Source organism: Tripterygium wilfordii, chromosome 8 (assembly GCF_013401445.1).
Source record: "Tripterygium wilfordii isolate XIE 37 chromosome 8, ASM1340144v1, whole genome shotgun sequence".
Lineage (NCBI taxonomy): Eukaryota > Viridiplantae > Streptophyta > Magnoliopsida > Celastrales > Celastraceae > Tripterygium > Tripterygium wilfordii.
In genome coordinates, this window is record NC_052239.1 from 3,049,734 (window position 1) to 3,067,562 (window position 17,829).

The 17,829-nt window shown below is 37.7% G+C and overlaps 1 protein-coding gene across 3 annotated transcripts; it reads right to left on the reverse strand.

Annotated features, from left to right (window-relative positions):
* On the reverse strand, positions 1-14,922 carry LOC120003375 (protein PHOTOPERIOD-INDEPENDENT EARLY FLOWERING 1-like). Of its 3 annotated transcripts, XM_038852339.1 has the most exons (20): positions 14,562-14,922; positions 12,743-12,823; positions 12,401-12,508; positions 12,156-12,236; positions 11,945-12,033; positions 11,662-11,819; positions 11,522-11,574; positions 10,554-10,689; positions 10,330-10,383; positions 10,183-10,250; positions 9,963-10,097; positions 8,941-8,979; positions 8,274-8,342; positions 8,027-8,089; positions 4,856-7,943; positions 4,142-4,206; positions 3,992-4,059; positions 2,824-3,589; positions 1,421-1,944; positions 1-944 (listed from the first exon to the last, which is right to left on the reverse strand). In XM_038852339.1, exons 1-20 carry the CDS (start codon positions 14,619-14,621, stop codon positions 455-457), a joined length of 6,195 nt encoding a protein of 2,064 aa, XP_038708267.1. In that variant the 5' UTR covers positions 14,622-14,922; the 3' UTR covers positions 1-454. The 3 variants fall into 3 exon arrangements, with proteins under 3 accessions (XP_038708267.1, XP_038708268.1, XP_038708269.1); XM_038852340.1 differs by lacking the exons at positions 11,522-11,574; positions 11,662-11,819; positions 11,945-12,033; ... (2 more) ...; positions 12,743-12,823; positions 14,562-14,922 and having other exon boundaries at positions 10,330-10,388; positions 10,554-10,641; XM_038852341.1 differs by lacking the exons at positions 10,183-10,250; positions 10,330-10,383; positions 10,554-10,689; ... (5 more) ...; positions 12,743-12,823; positions 14,562-14,922 and having other exon boundaries at positions 9,958-10,042.
* Positions 14,923-17,829: the final 2,907 nt, after the last annotated feature.

Here is a 17,829-nt window from a genome sequence, read left to right on the forward strand (position 1 = left end):
TTGTCGTTCAACCGATGGCTCACTTGCAAAAAACTCCTAGTTTTTAATGTACAAAGCAAGAGAGAATGTACACGATGGAACTGGAAATTTAACCTCTACACTTTCACTAATAACCACCATTTGCTTTCCTAATTCCTTTTCTACAAGGCAAACATGCCAAGATTTGTCTTCTAAACCAACAGCCCTAGAAAAATTGGCATGTGTATCTCCCACAACCAATACAAAGTTCAATAAATAATTGTGCTACAATCTGTCTCCCTAATTAGGGACTCCTACAGGACGGGTTGATGCCACTTGCAGAGGCAAACATGAGAAGCCATGGCCTCCTGCTTGGCGTCCAAAATGGTGCATCACCTGAGCCAATTAATAGATGTTGCTCAAGTTTGGCAATTCAAGTACCAGAACTGGTTATGATGGAGAGCCCCGGTCAATACATATCATGAAAACTAAAACTTCAACCCAGGTCAAGAAAGTTCGAAACTTCTGCATTAACTACCTCCATAATATCAGTAAATTCTGCATTCAGTATATGATCATCAAGGCCTGAGGTTAGGCCAGGGACATACTGAGGTGGGACGGATTCAAAGGGCACCAACTCTGATGAAAGCAACTTGTTCAAGCCAAAAGGAGAATCACAATCCAGATCATCTGTCCAATCCTCATAGGTAATGGCTGGTGCCAGGTCAAACAGTAAATCTGAATTGTTAGGTCCACCTGTCACCATTGGTGGGAATGCAGGCTCATTGAATGTCTGGCGCATCTCCACATGGTCTGCCAATGTCTTTTTCAACTTTGATTTAGGAGGTTTGATTGATTCTGAGGTAGAAAGCTTGTGCTTTCCCAGTGTCTGTGACTTTGAAGCTGACCGCGTCTTCATATCATTCACAGCAAAGGCAGATGAAGCCCAATCCAAGCTACCTTCAACACAAGCTCTTGATGCAGCCCTGAGAAAGATTCAGAGGTTTATTAGCAATACGATGGCTATGCCAGCTCATAGGATAAACTCACTTTTCATTGTCAATTGTTCTATAAATTCAATTTCTAAGCAGGCAATCATTCTCAGCATTGGATTTATCGCCACCTATAAATTATAATAGGAAGAAAAGCGAGTCAAACACAACAGATTAGGACATAGAGCAGCCAAAAACAGATTCTTCAATGGTCACCATGACAGGTTAATGCAAATGAGGTTATCAAAAGGCCGAAAATATTAGATATACTCTATGCCAGACAAAAAATTTACAACACTTGATGAACAACTGAAACACTGTATTTCAGTTAAAAACAGTCTAGGCAGACCAGAAGTGAGTGATAAAGTCTATCATTGCAGCAGATACAGAAATGAACTAAAACAGATAATTGCTGTGAAGTATATTTAGTCCATACCACAAGCATAATCCATAATTGCATGAAGTAGTACCTTAAGCGGTTATCAGCAACAGTTTTGGAAGCTCTAAGATGGTGATGATTTAAATCCTCGTTCACAGATGTGCACAAATTTGTGCCAGATATTGATAAGTTCAGGAAACATGGCAAAGGAAACATGTGGTTATCTTTCTCACAAAATTCCAGTGTAATCTCCAAGTGTTCTTGGACAGCTGGGGCAACTTCCACATGGCTGGAAATAGGCAATCCAGTATCTTGTATTCTACAGCTGGTATCGCGGAGGGCCGCTGCTATTAACTTGCTACTCTGTCCTAAATTAGTGAACTTAACCCCTTTTGTAGGTTCCAATCTCACACTTTGCAATTGTGGGTTGATTGCAGAGCTAAAAAACTTTCCACCAAAATAAAGACCATTTTGAGATGATAAAATGCTCTGACGGCCATCACAGCGGGATGATACTCTCCAGACAGAAGAAAGTAAGGCAGTGAAGTGTCTCTGGAGAATAAACTCATTATCTTGCTGCTCCATGGACACTTGTAACAGCATTCGAATATTATCCTGGCACAAAAGAACGGCAGATAGCAGGACTATCAAAAAAATATGACTAAGCAAAATAATTATGACAAGAGAAAATTTAGTCTTGAGCTAATAGCCGATATCCCCTTCCAAATTACCAAATCTTATATCCAAAATAGAAGCAAATTTACCAAATCTTATTCAGCAGACTAATCGTGTTATGGTATTTGATAGAGGTTTGATATAACCAATAAAATGATAGTATGTTTTGGTACATGCTGATGCACCGAAATATGCACTCAAAACTAGAATTTCAAATCCTAATCAGTCACTAAAAGTTAAAAAAGTCCAGTGCACTTCCCTCTTTTGTCTAACAAAGTTCTGGGTGTGAAACAAACTTTATCCGAGGGGTACACTGTACACCACCTACTATTGTTTGGCACAACCATTGTATCAAAGTTTAAATGACATCAATAGTAAATCCCATTGAAAAAATAAAGATCACCTGCCCCAACAGTTTCCAGGAAAGACAGAAGGGAAACATGAATAGGAAATAAGGAAAATTGTAATTCTGTAGGTTTGAAAAATTGCTTTGCAGTTTGCACAATTATTAACCACAATAAACTTGTATTCTCTATTTGTCTGCTTCTCAGGTTCAGTCCAGCTATTTGAATGGTGCAAAACCCAAAGCCCATCCAAAAATTGATGCTAGTCACCTAGTGATATTACCAATTCTTCAGACAGAAAAATACAGATAACTTTTAACTTCTGGAACAAACAAGGAGCTTCTCTATCATCTTTCTTTCTCTGATTTTCTTATACTTACTTGAGGCAGCCAAGAAAACCGAGACAAGAAAAAAGAGGGGAAAAAGTAGAACAAGGATAATTAGAAATGACTGAAAGTGGCTAACTTTAGCCTACCTCGGTTACTTTAAGAAGAGCCTTTCCAGAGCCAGCATTGCCTGGTTTTTCATTTGTTGGATTGTCTGAAGCAGATAAAACATATTTTTGGACAAGTTCCCTAAACCTTTCGCAGCAATGCACTGGATGGCGATATCTGCCCCTATAAAACCCACCAGCAGTCATTCCATACAGTATGTCACTAACCAGGTTCCAATGTGGACCATACTCATGTACAACAGCACATAATATGGCATCCTCCTGTGACAACCAAAAATCAGGTGATGGAACACAATCTCTGGACCAAAGGTTTCCCTTCTTCAATTTCTCAGGTTTTATCATCAAAACCCGCTTTAGTGGCATGGTAGTGATTGAAATCTTTCCACCCATTTTGCTTCTGCTTGGATGTCTCTTCTCAAGATCAAGAACCATGCTTTCACAGGATTTTAGTTCCATAAAATTGTAATGCTGCTTCCCAGACAGATTAAATTTTGAATCCACCTCAAGACCCTTCTTGATTTTCTTGAACTTCTTTGAGTGTTTCTCTTCTTCAACTGTTATTTCAGTCTTCTTACGTTTTTTATGCACATTTGATTTTGGTGAAACTATATCTGAATCTGTGAACTCATGAGAATCTAAATCTTCATCTACAGACATAAGTTCCATTGACTGCTCCTCTTTCAGATATTTCAACTCAGAAGTGAGAGATCCTTTCTTCAAGGATTTGAACTTGGCTTTCTTATGTTTCTTCTTAGACTTGGGTTTAGGATCCCTTGACATTTCATTCCTGCAAACACAACATATATTTCATACCAAAAATCAGATTCAATTGCGAAAATATTCCACTCAGGTTATATAGACAGAATAACTTACATAACAGGAAATTTTACAAGTTCATATCAGACACTTTAGATTTACGCATGATACTTATAACTGTCATTTGTTAAATTTCCCATGCCAATAATTTTTTTTATTCAGCATTCAGTTATTGTTAAGTTTTAGGTTCTATCTACATCTGTAGTTATTTTCAAGGTTCATAGAATCATACTCTCGGTCTGATCATATGACCCAATTCCAGGGCCACACGACCAATTCAATCTACTTCAACGACCATGCTCCTATAAGAGCACCTAAAATATTACATCAAGAAAGTATGTATTTTCTGGATATGTTTAGAGAGTAAACTAACATTGAATCAAAATTTCCGTCATCTGCATCATCCTTCAATTTTGCCTCATATTCCAGCTCTTCCATCAACTACAGAGCACACAACAAAAAATCAATCAGCTGAAATAAACTAAGCATTACAAGAAAGGTGTGTACATTTAACTGCACTTACTTGATGCTGAGCTAAGGCTTCAACTTCCTGTCTATATGCCTCGGTCGCAAAATCAACATCCCATCCTGGAATTAGTAGAGAATTTAGAAATTTAGCTCACATCCCGTATCATGCATGTGATTATATTGTGTTTTTATCACAAGATAAGATGTATCAAAAGATATGCAATTTCTTGCACAACCAATTAGTGCAGATGACACAATTCATACTATACTACTATTAAAGGACATTGGATATCCCACACACATAGAACATACAGGCAGGTAGCCCATTCACTCTGTGCCCCTAAAAAGAAAGCTTTTAACAATATTTTTTTCGGATGGCGACATAGTGTCATAAGTAAAACTTTAGAAGTAGAGATGAAGGGAAAAAAAATACACTCCAGAGTCCAGAATTAAAAATCTAAATTTTAAAAACCAGTTGTGCTATGATATTGGCAGTAGCAGAAAAAACTCAACCACATAAAGAAAAGGTAAACAACTCCCGTGCGCAAGGCTCCCGCAGTGGGCGGAGTAAAAGACAGGCAGAATGCGTACGGCTCCCGCAGTGGGGCGGAGTCAAAGACAGGCATAATAATGTACGCAGACTTTGTTTCCAAGAATTGAACTTGTAACCTCTAGGTTGCACCATTGCAACTCTACCACTGGGCCACGTGTCCTCATAATGTATCACGATGGTAGCATCATAGATAATAATTAGATTTTAATTGCTTACTTTCATATACAAGAGGTTCCTCATCATCGTCGATCTCAGCTTCAATGTCATCCTTGTACTTCTCTATACGATCAAGTTCCCACTCTCTTTCCACAAAGCTAACTTGAGATTCTATAGCTGCTTTGTCTACAATTGGATCCCACAATTCCAGAAAACGTATTGCATATCGATCAATTGGACTTAGTTGACTCTCAAATGATGATATAGCTTGTCCAGCCGCCGCTGCAGCTGCTGCCATCTGTTTAACATCAGCCAGCATGTCAACATCATCATCTTTGTCTGCAAAACTTAAAGCTTGCTCTTCATTATGACCATTCCCATCTAACATCATCTCATTGTCTTTATCATATGCTGTCATCAGGCTACCCTGATCCAGAGGCTCATCAGCCTTCAATTCATCCTCATTCGCAAGTTCATCATCTTCTAGTCTCCCAATGGCTTCTTCTGTGAACTCTTGGTTGTCCACGGCCTCTTCCTCTTCAACTTTCTTCAGTGCCATGTAATCTGCTTCATCTTCTACAAACTTCAAAGCTTCCTCCACATCCGCATTAGACACAGAAACCTCAACCCCATTGTTGCAATTCTCTTCTTTCGGCATATTCTTCATAGGAAGTGTTCTATGACCAGAGAACAGCTCCATAGGATCAAGTTTCTTGAAGAATTCAGTGTTGTAACCTCCACTCTGTATCACAAGATCATCAAGAGCGCGTTTCTGATTGGCTTTCTTCAAGATGTTCTCCTCAATGGTACTCTCACTAATTAATCTGTAGATATGTACTTCACGTGTCTGTCCTATTCGATGACATCGATCTTGAGCTTGCTGGTCCATGGCAGGATTCCAGTCGCTATCATAAAAGATTACAGTATCTGCCCCAACAAGGTTGATACCAACGCCCCCACTACGGGTTGACAAAATAAAGAGAAAAATTTTGGGATTTGTGTTGAACCTCTGCATCAGTGTTTGTCTCTCCTCTGGCGGAGTGGATCCATCTAAACGCATGTAAGTATAACCATATAAATTAATGAAAGCCTCCAAGATATCGAGCATCTTCGTCATCTGGGTAAATATTAATGCTCGGTGACCCTCTGATTTCAATTTCCTTAACAAAATTGCCAGTTCCTGCAACTTACCACAGTCAAACTGTATAAGTCGCCTGTCTGGGAAATATACTTGCTTCCGGACAAGTGCAGGTCTGATGGGTGATATAAGGGGAGCTAAGATTTCAGAACATTTCTCCTTGTAACTTGGGTGCAGAAATACAGGAGCGCCAGTTTTACCGCACCAACATATAGGTGCCGGGGCTCGAGCTGCTGGGATTGCAAACATGAAACTTTCGACAAGATCAATCATCCGCTGGAAACGTTCAACTGGCCTAAGAATAGCAGCAGCAAGCTTAGAAGAATACATATAGGACTCATGACCAGCTTTTTGACAATGAATATCATCTACAGGATTATTTAGTGTGAGGAGATTCCGTAAAGTTGTCGAATACATGGGTTTTTTCTGGCACTTCAAGGAATTCCACCATGCAACAGATGCTGCCCTTTCCTTTGCTTGTCTTAGTCTCTCCTCCAAGACTGCCTTCCGTATGTCTTCAAATATATTTGTTCCAGGCAACTTCTGAAGATGCTTATATCCACGCCCAATATCTTCGGACATGAGCAGGTCAGCACGTTCTTTGATAAAGCTTGAGGGAGTAGCAATAGCTTTCACTTCATCACTCTCCCAAGAAGTCATTGTAAAATCATTATGAGTAAACAATAACCCCAAACCTTTAAGATCCACCAAAGAGAATGGCCCAGGGGAAGTTATTGAACAAATAGAAGAACTCAACTGGTTGTCTATACAACTCATATCAAAAGAACTTACAATTGGACGACCCTCGAACAAGTCTGGATGATTGCAAACTTTACGCAGTTGCATAATAACGCTAATCATTCCAAAAAAATTTGAACTTGCAAGGGTAGCTTGCGTCTCTGAGCTAGCAATGAAGTCCTCATACAAGTTTCGTTGCCTCTTTGAGAGTCGACAATATATCACATGCTCGTGCTTACTAGGAAGCTGCTTTTCCACATCCCTTTTCAGCCGCCGGAGTATAAATGGACGGAGGACATTGTGAAGACGATCAACAACTTCTTTGTTCACTTTTTCCTGCCCCTCTACCATCCCTGATATTGGATTACTGAACCAATCCTTGAATTCCTGATGAGACTGAAAGATGTGAGGCATTAAGAAATGCATTAATGACCAAAGTTCCATGAGATCATTCTGCAAAGGCGTACCAGTTAACAAAATACGCCTTTTCGAGTTAAAATTTAGAAGCGTTTGCCATCGCTGAGACTTCCAGTTTTTAATCAGATGAGCTTCATCAAGAATCAAGTATTTCCATTTCTTCCTCTTGAAGACTTTCGAGTCTTGTATAACCAGTCTGTAAGTTGTTATACAAATGTGAAACGAATTTGGTTTTAACCAACCTTGTCTCTTAACTTTGCGCTCTTTCGCACTCCCAAAGTAGGTTAAAATCTTAAAAGCAGGACACCATTTGAGAAGCTCAGTTTTCCAGTTAAGCATGACACTTGTTGGTACCACAATGAGATGGGGGCCCCATATTCCCTTATCACAAGCTAGGTGTGCGAGTAGGGCAATTGTCATGATTGTCTTCCCAAGCCCCATTTCATCGGCTAGAATTCCATTTAATCTCTTTTCATACATTGTAACAAGCCAATCCAGGCCAATGTGTTGATACTCACGAAGAGGGTGCTTCACAAGAAAAGGGAATTTTGTACGCACATTGGTTGTTGAGAATGTATTCCCTGTAGGTTGTGCAGATCTTGCAGCAGCAGCAGCATCAGCAATTCTATCCTCGCTCCCCCTTCCTTCTTCGAAATTATTCTCAGGGGCGGCTTCTCGTTCTTCTTCAAAAGGATGTGCAGCTTGCAGACATTCACAGGGCTCAACAACCTCATTGGTTGACATATCCTGCTGCTTCATATCAATATCTTCATTGGCTGGGGAATCCACAAGGTCCTCAGATAAAGGAGAGGCATAGTCAGATCCATCCTCTGATGCTTCATCATAGTCAAAGTCCTAATGACACACGGAAATAATAAATTGAAAACTACTGCATATAAACCACCAAATCAATGAGAATAATATGTCCCTCAACGTACCTTTTTATACCTTATAAGCAATTCTTCCAAAGGAATTTCACTCTCCTTTTGCAGTAGCGTAATCTGAAATTAGCAGCTTTAAGAGAACAGAATGACAATCCAAAAATTATCTTTAACACTATGAGAAAAGAATCATAATTATAATTACTTCTATTAATGACACTAGGAGAATGAAGGTAGAACAACACAAGAACATTTTTCAAAGCACAGGTTAAATATGTTCTTAAATATGTTCCTTCCTCTTCACCTCATCAATGGGATCGTTTAAATCAGCTTTGGCAAGTTCCTCCTCCTCCAACAAGGTGGTCTCATCATCCTACAAATTGTAGGCAAAGTTAGCAAGTGAACACGACAATGACATATAGACCTCAACTATAAACGATCCAATCATTCAGAAATTTTAGAGAAATTGCAAGCGTCGGAAAAATAGATCTTATCTTTTGAGAGGCTCAACATTCTCAAAAAAGCACACAGTGTTATATATTCAGAAACATCTACCATAAAAATATGATCAGAAAAACCTAAGTGTGTGTAGGACAATCAATGGTTCACATTGAGTGCACCGATTAAAAACAACTCTCGTGCACAAGGCTCCTGCGGTGGGCGGAGTCACCCTTGCAACTCTACCACTGAGCCACATGGTTGCCTGAAAGTTTATGCAAGAACTTTTAGTATAATAATGGCCTGTAACTATAGGATTTTCTGCAAACACCACGATAACGGTTATCATTCCAATGATAAACATGAATTCGTGTTACCGCCTTGTACTTTATTTGTGCTTATCATCCTCTCAATAGGGCAGTGGTTCAGATCCAATCCCCCAACCCCACAGATCACCTTACCTTATATACTTATACGTCTATTTTGTGTATATTACATAGCAAAAAAATACCATGACAGAAAATGAAACATACCATCTCTTCTCCAGTAGCCAAAACAAAATCACCATCTTCCTGTTTATTTTAGAAACAAGTAAATAAAGCACAAAATAAGACATAATCAGTGCACTATAAACAAATAAATAAATAAACAGGAAAATTGAAAGATAGAATGGATAATAGGATTAGTGAAGTATCAAGTAGAATAGATTCAGAGTGACAGTATAGGTACAAAACACTAGAAAGATACTAAAAGCATTGAAGTTGGAAGGAATTATATGACTTTTTTTAAACAATGGAACCTCTCCAAGGACGGGTAACATTGAACCCACCCCTACATGGTAGAACTGCAATACTAAATAGTAAAAGAATTTATTAACAAATACACTAAAGGAGTACCTCTCAAGTCCCAAGTACACAGGAAGTTATTTAAAAGAAATACGATTAAACAACTTCAAAAAGAACATCTTCATCTCATCATAGTTGCCACTAGAGTACTAGACCAAAAACACGAGCTGTAAAGCCATCTTCTTTCACTTTCTACATATCAAATATCTTATAAAATTATTCCCTTATATTGACCATTATTATATCTCATCTTTCATGACAATTCACACCAAAACCCACACAAACTGGCCTTTTTCCTAGATGACACTTTTTCCAGAAATCTAGAACTTTTGCTGCAGCCACTAATATAAGTTAAAACCTAAAACGCCCAAAAACACTTGCAGGCCAGAAAATATAAATCCTTCCCACATTACATCACATGACAGGCCAAGAAAACAAGTTATCCCACATTTTCTCTCAAAGCACAAACATAAAAATAAGCGCAACATCTAATTTCTCATCTTTGGAACAAGGAAAAAATGAGATAAATTTAAAGTTGACCATACATCATGGGAAGCTCGACCAAATTTTACACCTTCCGACCTGACCGATTACTCCAAACTTTAAGTATGTTGTTAATCAAAATCATGAATACTTCTTACATATTCCCATATAAAATATATCTTGCTACATGAATATTAACAACTGAAACACAAAAACTTATACCTTACCTGCTCATCACCAAAATCAAAGAGCACCTGCCCTTTGTCTGCTTTCCCAGAAATATTTGATAGATTTTTTGAATGACGTAATCCATATTCTACAACATGGTTTTCTGAGTCAATTAAGGCACCATTAATTTCATCCTGTAATTCAAGAACAAATATTTATGTTGAGCCCGTGACTCGCTTTGCTATTCACCAGCAATGACCATAAACACATACAACTTACACAATGACGACCAGTAATAGCAAGTGAGCTACTTGTGTCAATCACGCTGGCAAGCGAATCTTCCTTGCCTGCAGAACACATAAATGCCATCATCTTTGGCACAGTCACATAGGTTACATTAAACATGATCAATAAACAGATTCTTACCCTTGCCATAATCCACTCCCATGTGAGATGGTTCAGCTCCATTCTCACCTGTTTCTGTACTGGGAAAAAATTAAGTAATTACAATGGAGGGCAAGACATCTGATCGTATCGGAATTTCTAATAAGGCAAAAAAAATGGCAGGAAGGGGGAGAGAGCCTAAATACGTAAAAAAATTCCCACTATTTGTCATGCCAAGTTATCATTATTGCTTGGCACGAACTCACCTTTGCCCACAGCATAACGTTTGAGTAATTCCTCAAGTGGAAGATCAATTTCACTATGCAAAGCTGCCAATTCTTCCTGCCTTTCTTCTTCAGTTACAAGAGCCTCATCTTCCTCAATAGTTTGCTCATCATCTTCCTAAAACAGAGCCATTTCACAAGAGAACATTTGTAATTGACTGCAGATGCATTGAGATGAAAGAAGGAAAAAAAAGAGTAGGGTCTTTAGTTTCATCACACTACCAAAATGTGTTCAAAGATCATGACAGCATACAAGCATGAGACACTAACAGTGAACTCGGGCATATTCAGTATTGACTACCTTCACAAATCATATAGACATTTCAACCACATCTTGTGGGTGAATCTGTGCTCAAGTTCATTTTTTACAAATCTGTGGGTCTATTGGTATTTTATAGGGGCAGATCTGTAATTTCATATTTTTTGGCAATAATCCCTATTTTAGTGAGTCAGTGTCTAAGCGACTCTTATCTACTCATTGAATCTTTTTATGTTAAGGCTTTAGCTGGTTAATTTAAAGCCAAAAGACTTTCAACAAGTTACTTTTAAAAGAAACAAGATAGCAGCTGTGCAATCATTTGTTTGCAGTTTTTTAAAGGTAATTCATGCACCATTACACTCCTCTTTAAACAGAAAAAATCTTCAAAAATACTGGATAGAACTGCAATATTAGGGATATAAAACTGAAAGGTTTCAAACAACATAACAAACATACAAGACCTCAACGGGAGTCTACTAAGTTTTTCCAACTGAATCTCTCGTGCTCATGCCCAGCCCAATACCTGCCTAGGTCTTTCCGGAATGAGAAAAAGCACCAACCAACTTACTATTTCCAACTGGGTTCTTAGACTACAACAGAGGCTACACAAACTTTAAAATAAAGATATTTCTAACAAAACAAAATGCTTATTATATATAAACAAAGAAGAAGAAGACTATGCAAGACTCACTGTTTCATCTTCAGATTCAATGTCAAAATCATCATCAACATCTGCAGGAGGCTCTGTAACAACCATGTGACATAATTTTAAAAGTAAATATGATCTCCTTGACTAAGTAACCATTCCTTAAAAGAAAAGGTTCTGCTTACCAGTATTTGAGTCCACAGGTTGATTACCAACATTTAGTTCTGCAGGTTCATTAGTATCATTTTCAACTTCTTCTTTATGTGAAATATCCAGTTCATGCGGTTCAGCATGTTGTTGCGGTGGTTTGTCAACAAGGTTTTCTGCTAACATTGTTGAGTACCTAAAATATTCAAATAAGGCATCAACGAACCTCCCCCGAACATTTAAAGTAATTTAACATATTTTAACTTGCATAAGAAACAAAATTGCTAAGCAAATTTATAGTAGAAATATATACAAATATACCTCTCAGTTTGGCCTAAGAGAAACTCAAGCTGTTTATCAAGAGCCTTTTTCTTTTTCCCATCAAGCTCCATCTGATGCTTGTAATGCACCTGGAATCATATTTTGTGTAGAGTAACCAAGTTTCAGGGCCCAAACAAAAAGAATTTCCTGGAGAATCAAATTGTAGGTCAAATTCTGAGTGTGGGTTATACATGAGTATAGATTCACCTACCAGCTTCTCTATTTTCATCCAGAACTTTTTTACATCCTTCGAAATATTAAGTGCCACTTTTCGCAGCCGGTGCTCTTCTTCCTGATTTGCACAAATAACCAAAAGAGATGGAAAAAAAACTCAGATGAAGGTCCATGAATTTAAATTGAACAAAACTTCGATCTATCATTGCCATGTCAAATATTCTTATATTTAACCAGTTTTATGATAGAGATACCAGCACTTTAAGAAAGAAGTGGCAGAACCTTTAGTTTTTTTTCTCCCCTAGTAGCCTGATCCAACATCCCCTTGCTGGCTCTTAAAGCAACCTTCTTTGCCTGAGCCAGTTTCCATTTCCTCTCAGACTCAAAGTCCTGCAAGCAACTAGTCAGTTAGTGACAAAAGGTGCAAAATAAACTATAATATTTTTCATCTTTTGCAGTCATACATTTTTTTCCTGGCGGATCTGTGTCACTTTAATGGAGATGATAACATCAATAGATCTATATGGACAAATGTCTGTCCATATTAAACAAAATGAATGCATGATAAATTCCTGATAATGAAAAAGAATTACACATTTAAAGCATTCACTCCTGCACGATTACCTTTGACAACCAAACCATCTCTTCAAGCACATGATCCCAATGAGTTTTAGGGCGACGAGGTTCTTTAGGAGCTTCAAGCACCTACAACCAGGTCACCATGAAAGAGTCAATACAATTGGAAGTTTGGAAAAGAAAACTATAAAACAAAATCAGTAAAAAATGAGCACAAAAGCACGAAAGATTCTTCCATTACAGAGAGGCAATGCCAATAGCCTCTAGCAGGTTGATATAAGATCCAGCACAATAGACCTTTAAAACATTAAAACAGTTTATGAGGAATATCTCGATGGAGGAGAAGATATAAGACTATTAAATCTGGAGAAATACCTTATTCTCTCCTCTTATCTTTGGTGGGAGCTAGACGGCTAGGCCAACTCCAGATCTAATGGTCTTATATCTTCCCCTACCATTCCTTGTGTTGCCACACATCCGATCACCAACAATGCATTGGAAAATCCAAAAAATACTAGCCCCTGCATTATATGAGAGTACCCTAAGGAGAAAGACTTATAGCAACTGATTGTCCACAACAGCTGTCCAACAAATTCCAATTCTATCACATGATTCGGGCGAAATTGGTTTTAATCCCACAAAGACTAGGTAGTATGTGGGAACTAAATCACAAACTACATGCATAAATGTCTTTTCTGCCATATAGAATACCCCTTTGATATCCTCTCACATTGTGTGATCCAATCAGAAGCCCTTCTCTTTCCTACCATATCCATAAAAGAACACCCATCTGACTCATTGTCACTCGAGCAAACAGTTCAAAATCCAATCGAGTGTTACATAAATTCTTTTCCAGTAAGTGAAATTAACTCATAATTTAACTCCCCATTCAAATAAAACAATGCTCATAATAAATATATGTGAGCTAAAGGTCCATAACAACACTGAAACCACCGACAACACAGTGTCATTTCCTGCTTTTCTGAAACATCTTGCAGTTTATGCCAACTAAAACTTCCAACAGATAGTTAGAATTAGCTACCCGATGACCATATGGTAGACAACGGCTAAGACAACTTTTCTTTCTCAAAACCACTTTATTTACCACCATTGACATGACCATGCAATTTGCCTCTCTCTCTCAGATGCTATTTCAAATAACATTTTGAGCTATAGTCTTGCATATCAGTAAGTTCTATTCAAAACCAAATCACATTGAAGCCAATCCATTATGGCAACCAAGAACAAAAGACAAACAGGCACATATTCAGACAATTACCACCCAGGACAGATTCTAAAGCACATGTAATTATTAGAAACATCTGAATCCTAAAACATCCATCCGTATATTTATCAGACGGCATAAAAATCAACTTCAACTGATGAATTCAGATGCAAGGTAAGAAATCAAAGCTTTCATAAACTGCACTGGCTTCATATGAATTTTCAAGTTTTTGATTGCATTTCAGATGGTGCACCTTAGACACTGAAAGTTGTTTCCAACACAGAGCACTACATAAATCGTGATCTAAAAGGTTTTCCTTGACCAAGTGTCATTAGTATTCTTCACATTCCTTTGTACTTCCGAAGTCTCTTATTATTTACTTACACAAAAACATAAAACTGTAGAGCTCCTCAGTACATTGTCCATTTAACCATATTAATCATTCCAATTCCACCCATATTCCATTATAAACACCAAAATCATTTTCAACGAATTTTCAAAACACCGATTATACCATTAGTTGAAACTCAAAAAAAGAAACAGGTATAAGCATATATGCACGCATATACACACATTTACACATGCTCTTATTTAGTGAGCATATATGTGTGTGTAATGTACAAGAGAAAAAGAAGACGGGACCTTTTGACGGCGCGCTCGTGGATCGTGATCGAGCCTGGACCTCGGTACCTTGGAAGCCATCTCTGATTATGTTCTTCCACTGCCAGGAGCAAGGCTTCCTCCTATTTCATCAGAGACATGCCGCTGCCCCAAACGGGGTAGACAAAGACGGCGGGAGTCGACCGATGGAAGTCGAAACCTGCCGACACCAGAACTCTGTGAAGAACGAACGTTTCGTCGTGATAGGCTTCGTTGCATCAAAAGATCCAGAAAAAATGCGAGGGCAGGTTAAGTAAATTCGTTAGTCTTTCTGTTGCGTTTGTTAGGGTTCCAGATTTGTCCAGTTCGTCTTCTTTGTTTTTCGTCGGAGATGAAGATTGCGTTCGCTTTCTTTCGGATCTTTATTCTATGCGTGCATTATCACGAGTTTATGATGTGCCTCTTTCGGATGGGCCGGACCGAGTAAAGCCCAAATGTGGCGGTGGAAGGGTCCAAGTTCTAAAGTCTGAGCCCACTAAATTTTCTCACGATCCAGATTCCAGTACACCTGCAGATGCATGGGATTTAAGAAAATCACCACTCCTATCCACTTAGTGGGATTTGAACTTAGGAGTTCAAGTTCCAAAGCGAGGCCTAACCTACCAATCGAGTTGCCTTGAAGTTTTAAATCGCACTCATCGACGCTCAAGTCAGTATGCTATCAGTATAGAAGTATTCGGAACACTCTCTAGAGCACCTATGAAGAGTGCAAGTTCAAGATTAAGATCACTTATCTGTAGTGGGAGTTCCCATTTTATATGAATGTATTTCGTCGACCTGCATTCTTCTCGGATGGACACCTTAACTCTACCTTGGTCGAAAGCTGAGGTGGATCCTCGATCAACATGCTCGCCGGCATCTTGTGCCACATATGAACACTTTATTGAAGAGTATTTTTGATATTATCAATTTCCATATTGGTTCTTCATAATAACTATTGTTTCTCTCTTATCTTTCTATCAAAGAAAAGAATCAAATTTTGTTCACCTTAAAGTGACAAATCATGTCTAAAGCTAATGGCCCGCTTTATAAAAAGTCAAAATGATTTGATAAAAAGTAAAACAAGACATTCTGAATTGTAATATATATTTATATATATAAGTTGGGTTGATGGTAAATTGTTAATTAATTATTGTCAAAAAAATAAAAGATCCTAAGTTTAACCCTCCCGTCAATATTTTTAGAGTAACCCTCATGGGTTAAAACATTATCAAAAAAAGATTGAGTGATGGGGGTTAGCTGTAACTAATCCCACATCGGATGAGTGTGTGTGTATCGTTCACTATATAAGTCTCTCATTCCTCACATCTTTTTGCCTGGATGTAATACTCTGGGTGATGTGTTGAAGGTTGGTTTATATATTGTTCGAAGTGTGTATATATACTTGTTTATCAAAAAAAAAAAAAAACATTATGTAATTAACTAGTGCATATGGGATTGGAAATTCACATGTATGAAATTTACCATATAAGGCAAATGCCGATAATAATGAACTATAAGTTAACAACCAAACAAAATCCAAAACTTTTTTGTTGCATTAAAAAAATATCTAAAACTTAATTTTATAAAGAAAGTCAAATTTATTTTTTTTTTTACGAGAAAGGCCAGCAAGCCACCTACCAAAATAACTTCACAATGACAACGTGGAAGTACTAATTGGGCATTTAGTTCATAAATTGAATGAGTGTGAATTGAGTAGTCACGATGAGTATTAAGTGAGCATGACCAATAAAGAGTGAGGATGAGTGATAAAGAGAATAGATAGTGAAATGAGTATGAGATTTCGTCTTCCCAAAATCTAATCAAACAATGAAATGAGTAATTTCCACCCTTATCAGTCATCCCACATCCTAAAGACTAACCATTTGAAATAATCTGTAACGTAGGTAGATCAACAAATAAAAGTAATAACAAATCAAATCAACGTTTAATGAAAATAGTAACATCAGAATCCACCAGGAATTTGAGAGAAAACTCTCTACGGTTTCAATATATTTGATAAAATGATAGATAATGACCACTATGGTCGTTTACAATCCTAATAGGAGCTAAAACATAAAATGTGAAATTACAAAAATACCCTGAAAAATAGAAAAATGTCTGTTTGAGGTTCGAAATGATGCTACAACCCCAGGTTCGGTTGAGAACGTCATTTCACTTCAACCGATCAAATTTCATCGAATTCAGACAACGTTTACTAGCTGGAAAAACATGTAAGTAACAACAACTTCAGCACTATATATTCCTTATTTACTCCTATATCACTTTGGGAGAGGTTAAGATGCGATGAAGAAGAGCAGTAGTAGATAGGAAAGGATTCAGTAGTAATGGAGAACAAGAAAGCAAAAGAGAGGGTAAGTGATTCAATTTCATTAAAGATCAAGTTGTACAACAGCTAATATGTATATAGTTAAATGTTCAACGGTAATATTGAATAAAATAACATGTTGTGTCAGGTGTGCACAATGGGTCATATTCTAACACCATTAACCCAATACACAGTAAGAGACGAGCTTGGTGAACGTATTTCAATCTCCTAATCCAACCATAGTGAAATTCTTGGAGCACGAATCAAGTCAACATTACCCTTCCAGTCAGCGTAAAGAACCCACCTTTGAATCTTGCCAATCCATGACCCACAAATTTGCCCCTCTATAAATATGATTTGTTTGCCAATTGTTGCATTTCCCATGCTTCTTCAGATTGACTGACTGAATGAGATGTTGAATCTTCCAGTCTTTGACATAGGAAGGAAGGATTGTTTGTTAAACGGGAAGCACTATCCCAACCCCCTACATTCTCTAGACTACTTTAATGACTTTTTTCCAATCTCATCCGTTGAATGACTTTTCAATGGTTTGAAATTGTAAAAAAACATCACCTTTTGCTTAGTGGTCCTTGCATCGTAAAACTCGCCAGCCCCTTTTTTTGACCATTCATGTATTCAATCCACCACTCTCTCATGGACTCCAACTCAATATATATTCTCTGAGTAGTGTGTGAGAAAAAAACGAGAGAGAGTCTTAAAGTAGTCTGTTGTTGAGATAAAAAGAGAGTGAACCTATTGTGGATATGGATTACTTTAGTGATATTTTCGACTACCACTTGTCAAGTTGTTCAAGTGAACAGGTAAATACATATACTGATGTAAATTATATTGTTGTTTTTTTGTAAATACTCAGTGTAAATTATATTGTTTGTAGGGTGATTTTATCTCAGTCGAAATAAAGCAAGAAGACGAACATGCACT

Excerpts from the sequence above, each read along its gene's own strand:
- LOC120003375 (XM_038852339.1), bottom strand. The coding sequence starts at position 14,621 with ATGGCTTCCAAGGTACCGAGGTCCAGGCTCGATCACGATCCACGAGCG. Across the intron at positions 12,509-12,742 it reads AGATGGTTTGGTTGTCAAAG|GACTTTGAGTCTGAGAGGAA; the intron begins GTAATCGTGCAG and ends AGTTGCTTGCAG. Across the intron at positions 11,575-11,661 it reads ACCTGTGGACTCAAATACTG|AGCCTCCTGCAGATGTTGAT; the intron begins GTAAGCAGAACC and ends TGGTTGTTACAG.